General features: G+C 38.4%; 2 protein-coding genes and 1 long non-coding RNA gene across 3 annotated transcripts in view; all 3 read right to left on the bottom strand.

Annotated features, from left to right (window-relative positions):
• Nucleotides 1–2625, bottom strand: part of LOC141100422 (mucin-16-like) — a 55005-nt gene extending 52380 nt beyond the window's left edge. The window contains exons 1-7 of the mRNA XM_073588923.1: nucleotides 2448–2625; nucleotides 2257–2337; nucleotides 2043–2165; nucleotides 848–928; nucleotides 631–753; nucleotides 206–345; nucleotides 56–123 (exon numbers count right to left, since the gene is read on the bottom strand). Of these exons, the coding sequence (XP_073445024.1) occupies nucleotides 56–123; nucleotides 206–345; nucleotides 631–753; nucleotides 848–928; nucleotides 2043–2165; nucleotides 2257–2337; nucleotides 2448–2625 (794 nt within the window). The remainder of the gene's footprint in view (nucleotides 1–55; nucleotides 124–205; nucleotides 346–630; nucleotides 754–847; nucleotides 929–2042; nucleotides 2166–2256; nucleotides 2338–2447) is intronic.
• A 42-nt stretch (nucleotides 2626–2667) lies between these two features.
• LOC141100146 (uncharacterized) lies at nucleotides 2668–4378 on the bottom strand. Its single transcript, XR_012234613.1, has 4 exons — nucleotides 4268–4378; nucleotides 4077–4157; nucleotides 3863–3985; nucleotides 2668–2748 (listed from the first exon to the last, which is right to left on the bottom strand). It is a non-coding gene; the product is annotated as an uncharacterized lncRNA (long non-coding RNA).
• Nucleotides 4379–4419: 41 nt separating this feature from the next.
• Nucleotides 4420–13526, bottom strand: part of LOC141100417 (uncharacterized) — a 13155-nt gene continuing 4048 nt past the window's right edge. Inside the window, exons 9-28 of the mRNA XM_073588909.1 lie at nucleotides 13189–13269; nucleotides 12969–13091; nucleotides 12869–12922; nucleotides 10758–10838; nucleotides 10538–10660; nucleotides 10347–10427; nucleotides 10133–10255; nucleotides 8938–9018; nucleotides 8718–8840; nucleotides 8527–8607; nucleotides 8313–8435; nucleotides 8122–8202; nucleotides 7908–8030; nucleotides 6713–6793; nucleotides 6493–6615; nucleotides 6302–6382; nucleotides 6088–6210; nucleotides 5897–5977; nucleotides 5683–5805; nucleotides 4420–4568 (exon numbers count right to left, since the gene is read on the bottom strand). Coding sequence (XP_073445010.1) covers nucleotides 4420–4568; nucleotides 5683–5805; nucleotides 5897–5977; nucleotides 6088–6210; nucleotides 6302–6382; nucleotides 6493–6615; nucleotides 6713–6793; nucleotides 7908–8030; nucleotides 8122–8202; nucleotides 8313–8435; nucleotides 8527–8607; nucleotides 8718–8840; nucleotides 8938–9018; nucleotides 10133–10255; nucleotides 10347–10427; nucleotides 10538–10660; nucleotides 10758–10838; nucleotides 12869–12922; nucleotides 12969–13091; nucleotides 13189–13269 — 2039 coding nt within the window. The remainder of the gene's footprint in view (nucleotides 4569–5682; nucleotides 5806–5896; nucleotides 5978–6087; nucleotides 6211–6301; nucleotides 6383–6492; nucleotides 6616–6712; nucleotides 6794–7907; nucleotides 8031–8121; nucleotides 8203–8312; nucleotides 8436–8526; nucleotides 8608–8717; nucleotides 8841–8937; nucleotides 9019–10132; nucleotides 10256–10346; nucleotides 10428–10537; nucleotides 10661–10757; nucleotides 10839–12868; nucleotides 12923–12968; nucleotides 13092–13188; nucleotides 13270–13526) is intronic.

Here is a 13526-nt window from a genome sequence, read left to right as displayed (position 1 = left end):
CTAAGGTTATATACTCATTTATTTCACCATATTTAGCTGCGAGTTTAGGCCTTACCTGAACACAAGATTCCTGCAGCCTGTAAATGCTCCACCTATACTGGTATTATGGAACACTTGGTCACTCTATTAAATAAAGGAAAATGTATTTACCATATACAAATATGATAGTGACTTAGACAAATGATTACTATATGAAATTTCTTACTAGTGATATCAGGATAGCTGACAGGAAGCGGCTAATATCGGAAGATGGATTATCAAGCTCTGGGTTGTAGGTTACATTTAGCAAAGTCACATTATATGTGAAATCCACTAGGTTTGGAGATCCTGTTGATGGAGCTGCAGCTAATAGGATATACATAATATAAGTATATTAACAGGGCCTATATAGGAAAATGAGCATTCTAGCTTATTAGTAATGATTATTATGCCAGCAATAGTAAGGTAGTAATGAAGAAATCTGAGCCATAGTCTATTAACAGAAGGGGCAATTTTCCATTACAATGACTAATTAGTGAAGCCTATCAGAAAAAATGTCAGCATCTCCTACCAGATGGTTTATAGATATATTTTTTAAAGAGAAAACCAAAAGCAATGTAAAAATCTGAGTTGTTGGTAAAGGTAACATACCTGTAGTAGATGGTGTTGACGTGACATTTGTAGGAGATACTGTAGAGGCGGGCACATTGGTAGTGGTAGAAGACTGACTCACTGTCTGGACTGGTCCTGTACTACTGACTGTTGGCCTCACTTCTGTTGATAACATGAAACATGAAATGATGTTACTTACCAAGAAGGTGCAATCATAGTTAGAGATGAGGGAATATGAGAGAATTTGGTAGCCCACCTGTATTTGATGCTGCTGTTGTGTTTGGTCCATTGGCCTGCTGCACAGGCGCATTAGTTACTGGAACAATAGGAGCCTCAGCTGAGGAAAGAACATAGGAATTATACAATGGGATCTTGGTAACAGAGAAATACAGTAATACATTGTCACCAAAGTTATGAAGATAGGAAAGTCTTTTGCAATGCTACGAGAGATGACTTGATCCTGTCCTTGCCACTAATTACTATAATAATGCAGAAGGCTGTGATATGTTCATGTGTTTGAGACCTCAAGCTACATAAAAAGTACAGTTATCATTGACTGCCATTTTTCTTTTATGTAACAGCAAGGATTATGGTAATTTTCCTAGAGCTATATTGTCCTCCACTTCTGTGAAGATACTGTGTATAGAGGATCAAAATAAACCAAAGCTAATCAAGTTCAACCTCTTATTCTTACATATAACAATTAGTCAAAAGAAAGATAACAGAACAGGCTTTTAAATGTAATTGTCATTTCATAGCCCCTGTACCATAAAGAACATTTTTATAATGAACTAAACTTCAGAGTTTGGGAGATGCAAAAAGAAGTAAGTACAGCTAATAGTAAACTTTATGCCTCTATATAGGTATCAAAGTAGCCTGCATCAAACTGTAGGGCGTACAATAGGTACGGAGTCCATATTGCTGAAATCATCAGTCCGCTTTGGAAAGAATCTCTCAGTTCTTAACTTGCTTATTTACTATGAGAAAATGTTTAAAACTTGTTGACTCATCTGAGAAAACATCCCTAAGATCAAGTTATAAATTGGAAATTTAACAAATGTTGTCCTGCCAGGGTATTCAAGCTTAACTCAACTATTTCAACTTGCCAAACGCAGCCTGCAGTTACTCATCGGCTAATGTTAATGGAGCTGCAGCCTAGAGAAGAGGTATATTAGACAGTAAGTATATTAATAGTGCCTATATGGGCAAATGTGAATTCTGGCTTATTAGTAATGATCATAACATCAGCAGTTGTAAGGTGGTAATGAAGAAATCTGATATATGTTCTGTTGACAGCAGGGACAATTTTCCATGACAATAACTAATTAGGGAAGACTAGTAAAATTAGATCCATCAACAGCTCCTCACTAACAGTTTCCAGATATGTGTTTTTATTTCTTTTTTCATTTAAAGTAATGTGAAAATATAAATGGCTCATAAAGGTAACATACCTGTAGTAGATGGTGTTGACATGACATTTGTAGGAGATACTGTAGAGGCGGACACATTGGTAGTGGTAGAAGACTGACTCACTGTCTGGACTGGTCCAGTACTACTTACTGTTGGCCTCACTTCTGTTAATAACATAAAACATGAAATGATGTTACTCACCAAGGTGCAATCATAGTTAGAGATGAGGGAATATGAGAGAATTTGGTAGCCCACCTGTAGTTGATGTTGCTGTTGTGTTGGGTCCATTGGGTTGCTGCACAGGCGCATTAGTTACTGGAACAATAGGAGCCTCAGCTGAGGAAAGAACATAGGAATTAAACAATGGGATCTTGTCAACAGAGGAAATACATTGCTGCTGTGTAATGTCACAGGGGTTATGACATTAGGAAAGTCTTTTGCAATACCTGTGGTAGATGGTATTGAAGTGGCATCTGTAGGAGATACTGTAGAGGCTGGCACATTGGTAGTGGTAGAAGACTGGCTCACTGTCTGGACTGGTCCTGTACTACTTACTGTTGGCCTCACTTCTGTTGATAACATAAAACATGAAATGATGTTACTTACCAAAGTGTCGATCATCATAATTACAGATGAGGGAATCTAAGAGAGAATTTGGTAGCCCACCTGTAGTTGATGCTGCTGTTGTATTGGGCCCATTGGGCTGCTGCACAGGCGCATTAGTTACCGAAACAATAGGAGCCTCAGCTGAGGAAAGAACATAGGAATTAAACAATGGTATCTAGGCAACAGAGGAAATACACTAATACATTGTCACCAAAGTTATGAAGATAGGAAAGTGTTTTGCAATGCTACGAGAGATGACTTGATCCTGTCCTTGGCACTAATTACTATAATAATGCAGAAGGCTGTGATATGTTCATGTGTTTGAGACCTCAAGCTACATAAAAAGTACAGTTATCATTGGCTGCCATTTTTCTTTTATGTAAAAGCAAGGATTATGGTAATTTTCCTAGAGCTATATTGTCCTCCACTTCTGTGAAGATACTGTGTATAGAGGATCAAAATAAACCAAAGCTAATCAAGTTCAACCTCTTATTCTTACATATAAGAATTAGTCAAAAGAAAGATAACAGAACAGGCTTTTAAATGTAATTGTCATTTCATAGCTCCTGTACCATAAAGAACATTTTTATAATGAACTAAACTTCAGAGTTTGGGGATGCAAAAAGAAGTAAGTACAGCTAATAGTAAACTTTATGCCTCCATATAGGTATCAAAGTAGCCTGCATCAAACTGTAGGGCGTACAATAGGTACGGAGTCCATATTGCTGAAATCATCAGTCCGCTTTGGAAAGAATCTCTCAGTTCTTAACTTGCTTAGTTACTATGAGAAAATGTTTAAAACTTGTTGACTCATCTGAGAAAACATCCCTAAGATCAAGTTATAAATTGGAAATTTAACAAATGTTGTCCTGCCAGGGTATTCAAGCTTAACTCAACTATTTCAACTTGCCAAACACAGCCTGCAGTTACTCATCGGCTAATGTTAATGGAGATGCAGCCTAGAGAAGAGGTATATTAGACAGTAAGTATATTAATAGTGCCTATATGGGCAAATGTGAATTCTGGCTTATTAGTAATGATCATAACATCAGCAGTTGTAAGGTGGTAATGAAGAAATCTGATATATGTTCTGTTGACAGCAGGGACAATTTCCCATGACAATAACTAATTAGGGAAGACTAGTAAAATTAGATCCATCAACAGCTCCTCACTAACAGTTTCCAGATATGTGTTTTTATTTATTTTTTCATTAAAAGTAATGTGAAAATATAAATGGCTCATAAAGGTAACATACCTGTAGTAGATGGTGTTGACATGACATTTGTAGGAGATACTGTAGAGGCAGACACATTGGTAGTGGTAGAAGACTGACTCACTGTCTGGACTGGTCCAGTACTACTTACTGTTGGCCTCACTTCTGTTAATAACATAAAACATGAAATGATGTTACTCACCAAGGTGCAATCATAGATAGAGATGAGGGAATATGAGAGAATTTGGTAGCCCACCTGTAGTTGATGTTGCTGTTGTGTTGGGTCCATTGGGTTGCTGCACAGGCGCATTAGTTACTGGAACAATAGGAGCCTCAGCTGAGGAAAGAACATAGGAATTAAACAATGGGATCTTGTCAACAGAGGAAATACATTGCTGCTGTGTAATGTCACAGGGGTTATGACATTAGGAAAGTCTTTTGCAATACCTGTGGTAGATGGTATTGAAGTGGCATCTGTAGGAGATACTGTAGAGGCTGGCACATTGGTAGTGGTAGAAGACTGGCTCACTGTCTGGACTGGTCCTGTACTACTTACTGTTGGCCTCACTTCTGTTGATAACATAAAACATGAAATGATGTTACTTACCAAAGTGTCGATCATCATAATTACAGATGAGGGAATCTAAGAGAGAATTTGGTAGCCCACCTGTAGTTGATGCTGCTGTTGTATTGGGCCCATTGGGCTGCTGCACAGGCGCATTAGTTACCGAAACAATAGGAGCCTCAGCTGAGGAAAGAACATAGGAATTAAACAATGGTATCTAGGCAACAGAGGAAATACACTAATACATTGTCACCAAAGTTATGAAGATAGGAAAGTGTTTTGCAATGCTACGAGAGATGACTTGATCCTGTCCTTGGCACTAATTACTATAATAATGCAGAAGGCTGTGATATGTTCATGTGTTTGAGACCTCAAGCTACATAAAAAGTACAGTTATCATTGGCTGCCATTTTTCTTTTATGTAAAAGCAAGGATTATGGTAATTTTCCTAGAGCTATATTGTCCTCCACTTCTGTGAAGATACTGTGTATAGAGGATCAAAATAAACCAAAGCTAATCAAGTTCAACCTCTTATTCTTACATATAAGAATTAGTCAAAAGAAAGATAACAGAACAGGCTTTTAAATGTAATTGTCATTTCATAGCTCCTGTACCATAAAGAACATTTTTATAATGAACTAAACTTCAGAGTTTGGGGATGCAAAAAGAAGTAAGTACAGCTAATAGTAAACTTTATGCCTCCATATAGGTATCAAAGTAGCCTGCATCAAACTGTAGGGCGTACAATAGGTACGGAGTCCATATTGCTGAAATCATCAGTCCGCTTTGGAAAGAATCTCTCAGTTCTTAACTTGCTTAGTTACTATGAGAAAATGTTTAAAACTTGTTGACTCATCTGAGAAAACATCCCTAAGATCAAGTTATAAATTGGAAATTTAACAAATGTTGTCCTGCCAGGGTATTCAAGCTTAACTCAACTATTTCAACTTGCCAAACACAGCCTGCAGTTACTCATCGGCTAATGTTAATGGAGATGCAGCCTAGAGAAGAGGTATATTAGACAGTAAGTATATTAATAGTGCCTATATGGGCAAATGTGAATTCTGGCTTATTAGTAATGATCATAACATCAGCAGTTGTAAGGTGGTAATGAAGAAATCTGATATATGTTCTGTTGACAGCAGGGACAATTTCCCATGACAATAACTAATTAGGGAAGACTAGTAAAATTAGATCCATCAACAGCTCCTCACTAACAGTTTCCAGATATGTGTTTTTATTTATTTTTTCATTAAAAGTAATGTGAAAATATAAATGGCTCATAAAGGTAACATACCTGTAGTAGATGGTGTTGACATGACATTTGTAGGAGATACTGTAGAGGCAGACACATTGGTAGTGGTAGAAGACTGACTCACTGTCTGGACTGGTCCAGTACTACTTACTGTTGGCCTCACTTCTGTTAATAACATAAAACATGAAATGATGTTACTCACCAAGGTGCAATCATAGATAGAGATGAGGGAATATGAGAGAATTTGGTAGCCCACCTGTAGTTGATGTTGCTGTTGTGTTGGGTCCATTGGGTTGCTGCACAGGCGCATTAGTTACTGGAACAATAGGAGCCTCAGCTGAGGAAAGAACATAGGAATTAAACAATGGGATCTTGTCAACAGAGGAAATACATTGCTGCTGTGTAATGTCACAGGGGTTATGACATTAGGAAAGTCTTTTGCAATACCTGTGGTAGATGGTATTGAAGTGGCATCTGTAGGAGATACTGTAGAGGCTGGCACATTGGTAGTGGTAGAAGACTGGCTCACTGTCTGGACTGGTCCTGTACTACTGAGTGTTGGCCTCACTTCTGTTAATAACATAAAACATGAAATGATGTTACTCACCAAGGTGCAATCATAGTTAGAGATGAGGGAATATGAGAGAATTTGGTAGCCCACCTGTAGTTGATGTTGCTGTTGTGTTGGGTCCATTGGGTTGCTGCACAGGCGCATTAGTTACTGGAACAATAGGAGCCTCAGCTGAGGAAAGAACATAGGAATTAAACAATGGGATCTTGTCAACAGAGGAAATACATTGCTGCTGTGTAATGTCACAGGGGTTATGACATTAGGAAAGTCTTTTGCAATACCTGTGGTAGATGGTATTGAAGTGGCATCTGTAGGAGATACTGTAGAGGCTGGCACATTGGTAGTGGTAGAAGACTGGCTCACTGTCTGGACTTGTCCTGTACTACTTGCTGTTGGCCTCACTTCTGTTGATAACATAAAACATGAAATGATGTTACTTACCAAAGTGTCGATCATCATAATTACAGATGAGGGAATCTAAGAGAGAATTTGGTAGCCCACCTGTAGTTGATGCTGCTGTTGTATTGGGCCCATTGGGCTGCTGCACAGGCGCATTAGTTACCGGAACAATAGGAGCCTCAGCTGAGGAAAGAACATAGGAATTAAACAATGGTATCTAGGCAACAGAGGAAATACACTAATACATTGTCACCAAAGTTATGAAGATAGGAAAGTGTTTTGCAATGCTACGAGAGATGACTTGATCCTGTCCTTGGCACTAATTACTATAATAATGCAGAAGGCTGTGATATGTTCATGTGTTTGAGACCTCAAGCTACATAAAAAGTACAGTTATCATTGGCTGCCATTTTTCTTTTATGTAAAAGCAAGGATTATGGTAATTTTCCTAGAGCTATATTGTCCTCCACTTCTGTGAAGATACTGTGTATAGAGGATCAAAATAAACCAAAGCTAATCAAGTTCAACCTCTTATTCTTACATATAAGAATTAGTCAAAAGAAAGATAACAGAACAGGCTTTTAAATGTAATTGTCATTTCATAGCTCCTGTACCATAAAGAACATTTTTATAATGAACTAAACTTCAGAGTTTGGGGGATGCAAAAAAAAGTAAGTACAGCTAATAGTAAACTTTATGCCTCCATATAGGTATCAAAGTAGCCTGCATCAAACTGTATGGTGTACAATAGGTACGGAGTCCATATTGCTGAAATCATCAGTCCGCTTTGGAAAGAATCTCTCAGTTCTTAACTTGCTTAGTTACTATGAGAAATGTTTAAAACTTGTTGACTCATCTGAGAAAACATCCCTAAGATCAAGTTATAAATTGGAAATTTAACAAATGTTGTCCTGCCAGGGTATTCAAGCTTAACTCAACTATTTCAACTTGCCAAACACAGCCTGCAGTTACTCATCGGCTAATGTTAATGGAGCTGCAGCCTAGAGAAGAGGTATATTAGACAGTAAGTATATTAATAGTGCCTATATGGGCAAATGTGAATTCTGGCTTATTAGTAATGATCATAACATCAGCAGTTGTAAGGTGGTAATGAAGAAATCTGATATATGTTCTGTTGACAGCAGGGACAATTTTCCATGACAATAACTAATTAGGGAAGACTAGTAAAATTAGATCCATCAACAGCTCCTCACTAACAGTTTCCAGATATGTGTTTTTATTTATTTTTTCATTAAAAGTAATGTGAAAATATAAATGGCTCATAAAGGTAACATACCTGTAGTAGATGGTGTTGACATGACATTTGTAGGAGATACTGTAGAGGCAGACACATTGGTAGTGGTAGAAGACTGACTCACTGTCTGGACTGGTCCAGTACTACTTACTGTTGGCCTCACTTCTGTTAATAACATAAAACATGAAATGATGTTACTCACCAAGGTGCAATCATAGATAGAGATGAGGGAATATGAGAGAATTTGGTAGCCCACCTGTAGTTGATGTTGCTGTTGTGTTGGGTCCATTGGGTTGCTGCACAGGCGCATTAGTTACTGGAACAATAGGAGCCTCAGCTGAGGAAAGAACATAGGAATTAAACAATGGGATCTTGTCAACAGAGGAAATACATTGCTGCTGTGTAATGTCACAGGGGTTATGACATTAGGAAAGTCTTTTGCAATACCTGTGGTAGATGGTATTGAAGTGGCATCTGTAGGAGATACTGTAGAGGCTGGCACATTGGTAGTGGTAGAAGAGTGGCTCACTGTCTGGACTGGTCCTGTACTACTGAGTGTTGGCCTCACTTCTGTTAATAACATAAAACATGAAATGATGTTACTCACCAAGGTGCAATCATAGTTAGAGATGAGGGAATATGAGAGAATTTGGTAGCCCACCTGTAGTTGATGTTGCTGTTGTGTTGGGTCCATTGGGTTGCTGCACAGGCGCATTAGTTACTGGAACAATAGGAGCCTCAGCTGAGGAAAGAACATAGGAATTAAACAATGGGATCTTGTCAACAGAGGAAATACATTGCTGCTGTGTAATGTCACAGGGGTTATGACATTAGGAAAGTCTTTTGCAATACCTGTGGTAGATGGTATTGAAGTGGCATCTGTAGGAGATACTGTAGAGGCTGGCACATTGGTAGTGGTAGAAGACTGGCTCACTGTCTGGACTTGTCCTGTACTACTTACTGTTGGCCTCACTTCTGTTGATAACATAAAACATGAAATGATGTTACTTACCAAAGTGTCGATCATCATAATTACAGATGAGGGAATCTAAGAGAGAATTTGGTAGCCCACCTGTAGTTGATGCTGCTGTTGTATTGGGCCCATTGGGCTGCTGCACAGGCGCATTAGTTACCGGAACAATAGGAGCCTCAGCTGAGGAAAGAACATAGGAATTAAACAATGGTATCTAGGCAACAGAGGAAATACACTAATACATTGTCACCAAAGTTATGAAGATAGGAAAGTGTTTTGCAATGCTACGAGAGATGACTTGATCCTGTCCTTGGCACTAATTACTATAATAATGCAGAAGGCTGTGATATGTTCATGTGTTTGAGACCTCAAGCTACATAAAAAGTACAGTTATCATTGGCTGCCATTTTTCTTTTATGTAAAAGCAAGGATTATGGTAATTTTCCTAGAGCTATATTGTCCTCCACTTCTGTGAAGATACTGTGTATAGAGGATCAAAATAAACCAAAGCTAATCAAGTTCAACCTCTTATTCTTACATATAAGAATTAGTCAAAAGAAAGATAACAGAACAGGCTTTTAAATGTAATTGTCATTTCATAGCTCCTGTACCATAAAGAACATTTTTATAATGAACTAAACTTCAGAGTTTGGGGGATGCAAAAAAAAGTAAGTACAGCTAATAGTAAACTTTATGCCTCCATATAGGTATCAAAGTAGCCTGCATCAAACTGTATGGTGTACAATAGGTACGGAGTCCATATTGCTGAAATCATCAGTCCGCTTTGGAAAGAATCTCTCAGTTCTTAACTTGCTTAGTTACTATGAGAAATGTTTAAAACTTGCTGACTCATCTGAGAAAACATCCCTAAGATCAAGTTATAAATTGGAAATTTAACAAATGTTGTCCTGCCAGGGTATTCAAGCTTAACTCAACTATTTCAACTTGCCAAACACAGCCTGCAGTTACTCATCGGCTAATGTTAATGGAGCTGCAGCCTAGAGAAGAGGTATATTAGACAGTAAGTATATTAATAGTGCCTATATGGGCAAATGTGAATTCTGGCTTATTAGTAATGATCATAACATCAGCAGTTGTAAGGTGGTAATGAAGAAATCTGATATATGTTCTGTTGACAGCAGGGACAATTTTCCATGACAATAACTAATTAGGGAAGACTAGTAAAATTAGATCCATCAACAGCTCCTCACTAACAGTTTCCAGATATGTGTTTTTATTTATTTTTTTATTAAAAGTAATGTGAAAATATGAATGGCTCATAAAGGTAACATACCTGTATTAGATGGTGTTGACATGACATTTGTAGGTGATACTGTAGAGGCAGACACATTGGTAGTGGTAGAAGACTGACTCACTGTCTGGACTGGTCCTGTACTACTTACTGTTGGCCTCACTTCTGTTAATAACATAAAACATGAAATGATGTTACTCACCAAGGTGCAATCATAGTTAGAGATGAGGGAATATGAGAGAATTTGGTAGCCCACCTGTAGTTGATGTTGCTGTTGTGTTGGGTCCATTGGGTTGCGGCACAGGCGCATTTGTTACTGGAGCAATAGGAGCCTCAGCTGAGGAAAGAACATAGGAAGTAAAAAATGGGATCTTGGCAACAGAGGAAATACATTGCTGCTGTGTAATGTCACAGGGGTTATGACATTAGGAAAGTCTTTTGCAATACCTGTGGTAGATGGTATTAAAGTGGCATCTGTAGGAGATACTGTAGAGGCTGGCACATTGGTATTGGTAGAAGACTGGCTCACTGTCTGGACTGGTCCTGTACTACTTACTGTTGGCCTCACTTCTGTTGATAACATAAAACATGAAATGATGTTACTTACCAAAGTGTCGATCATCATAATTACAGATGAGGGAATCTAAGAGAGAATTTGGTAGCCCACCTGTAGTTGATGCTGCTGTTGTATTGGGTCCATTGGGCTGCTGCACAGGTGCATTAGTTACCGGAACAATAGGAGCCTCAGCTGAGGAAAGAACATAGGAATTATACAATGGGATCATAATAAGTGTTTCTTAAAGAAAAAAACCTTGAAAGTCATGTTTAAATATGAATTCCTCATAAAGGTAGCATACATGTGGTAGATGGTTTTGAAGTGGCATCTGTAGGAGATACTGTAGAGGTAGGCACATTGGTAGTGGTAGAAGACTGGCTCACTGTCTGGACTGGTCCTGTACTACTGTCTGATCCTCCTCTGTGGCCTACCTTCTAACACTCTCTCACCCCTCCAGTCCATCCTTAACTCTGCTGCCTCATTAATTAATCTCTCTCCTCACTACACTCCTGTTTCTCCTCTTTGTAAATACCTTTGCTGGCTCCCAATTTCCCAGCGTATCCAGTTTAAACTACTAACACTGATCTACAAAGCCATACATAACCTTTCTCCCCCATATATTTCCAAACTAATCTCCCAATATCTTCCATCACGTTATCTCCGGTCCTCTCAAGACCTCCTTCTCTCTTCCACGCTTATTCACTCCTCACCCAATCACCTCCAAGATTTCTCCCGAATATCCCCCATCCACCTCATTTGGATCCTTCAAAAGGAACCTGAAAACCCTTCTCTTCAAAAAATGTTACAATCTGCAATGACCGCATGGTAACTCAACACCATCGGAGCTACTGCAACCCCTGACCTACTGTCTCCTTCCCCATAATCCTGTAGAATGTAAGCCCAAAAGGGCAGAGTCCTATTCCCTCTGTACCAGTCTGTCACTGATAGATTGTTTACTGTAAGTTATATTTGTATTTTGATGTAACCCCTTCTCATGTACAGCACCATGGAATTAATGGTGGTATATAAATAAATAAAAAAAAAATAATAATAATAATAAAAAATACCTGTTGTAGATGGTTTTGAAGTGCCATCTGTAGAGGTGGGCACATTGGTAGTGCTAGGAGACTGGCTCACTGTCTGGACTGGTCCTGTACTACTGACTTTTGGACTCACCACAGCTCCTGTTGATGGAACTGCAATATTAATATTGTGTTTAATATTGAAAATAAACAATGGGATCATGACAACAGAGAAAATAATAAATTGTCTCCGGAGTTATGATGATAGGAAAGTATTTTACAGTGCTGTAAGATAGGACCTGATCCTCTCCCTGGCAATAATTACTATGTTGATGCACAACACTGCAAAATGTTCATGTGAATGACACCTAAAGCTACATACAGTTTAGCACAATTACTGTTGGCCACTATTTTTCTTTTACGCGGAAGTAAGAAATATGATAATCTTACTGGAACTATAATTTCCTCAACCTTTGTAAATGTTACACAGTTACTGTATATAGAGAGTTTAAAGAAATATAAGCCCATCATGTTCAGCCTCTTATTCTTCCATATACCAATTGATCCAAAGGAAGCTGACAGTAGAACACCCTTTTTAAAAGTAGTTGACATTATATAGCCCTATAACATAAAAGAAACCATTATAATAGATTAAACATCGTGGTTGGGAGACGCAAAGAAAAAAGTGCAGCTATTAGGAACCATATGCTTCACCTTGTTAGGAAAGTAACCTACACCAAACCAGGAGGACGAGCGGAAGGTGCAGAGTCCATATTGCTGAAATCATTAGTCAGCTCTTGAAACAACCACGGATTCACTAACTTGCTTAGTTACTATGAGAAAATTGTCAACTCAGAAAAAATATCCCTAAAATCAAGTTTTAAATGAGTAATTTGAGAAATGTTGTGCTGCAAGGGTAGTAGCTTAACGCAATGATTTAAGCTTGTCCAACCCAGTCTGCAGTTGCTAAGCCACTAAGTGGCTCCTGCTAATGGAGCTGCAGCTTAGAGGAGAGATATATTATAAAGATAATTACAGTGTCTAAGCAAACAATGTGTATGCTGGCTTATTAGTAATGATTACTGTCAGCAGTAGTGCAACGTACAATGGTATAAAGAAATATGATCCATGTTCTGTTGACAGCAGGGTTAATTTTCCATTAAAATTACTAAATATGGAAACCTGTTAAAAATAACAGACCTGTCAACATCTCCTTCCTTATCGTTTCATAATAAGTGTTTCTTAAGGAAAAACCTGAAAGTCATGTTTAAATATGAATTCCTCATGAAAGGTGGCATACCTGTGGTAGATGGTTTTGAAGTGGCATCTGTAGGAGATACTGTAGAGGCGGGCACATTGGTAGTGGTAGAAGACTGGCTCACTGTCTGGACTGGTCCTGTGCTACTGACTGTTGGCCTCACTTCTGTTGATAACATAAAACATGAAATGATGTTACTCAGCTAAGTGCCAATCAGCATAGTTATAGATGAGGGAATACATGAAAGAATTTGGTAGCCCACCTGTAGTTGATGCTGCTGTTGTGTTGGGTCCATTGGGCTGCTGCACAGGCGCATTAGTTACCGTAACAATAGGAGCCTCAGCTGAGGAAAGAACATAGGAATTAAACAATGGGATCTTGGCAACAGAGGAAATACACTGTCACTGTATAATGTCACAGGGGTTATGACTTTAAGAAACTCTTGGGAAATGTTATAAAATAGGATTTGATGTGTATTCTAGCTTAGTAGTAATGATTATCACGTAGCAACAGTAAGGTGGTAATAAGGAAATCTGAGCCAGGGGTAATTTTCTACTATAATGATTAATTAGGGAAGCCTAGTAACAATATGAGAACTGT

This window comes from Dendrobates tinctorius, unplaced genomic scaffold (genome assembly GCF_039654945.1).
Source record: "Dendrobates tinctorius isolate UK_male_01 unplaced genomic scaffold, ASM3965494v1 ptg000011l, whole genome shotgun sequence".
Classification (NCBI taxonomy): Eukaryota; Metazoa; Chordata; class Amphibia; order Anura; family Dendrobatidae; genus Dendrobates; species Dendrobates tinctorius.
This window is presented reverse-complemented; position numbering and strand designations above follow the sequence as displayed.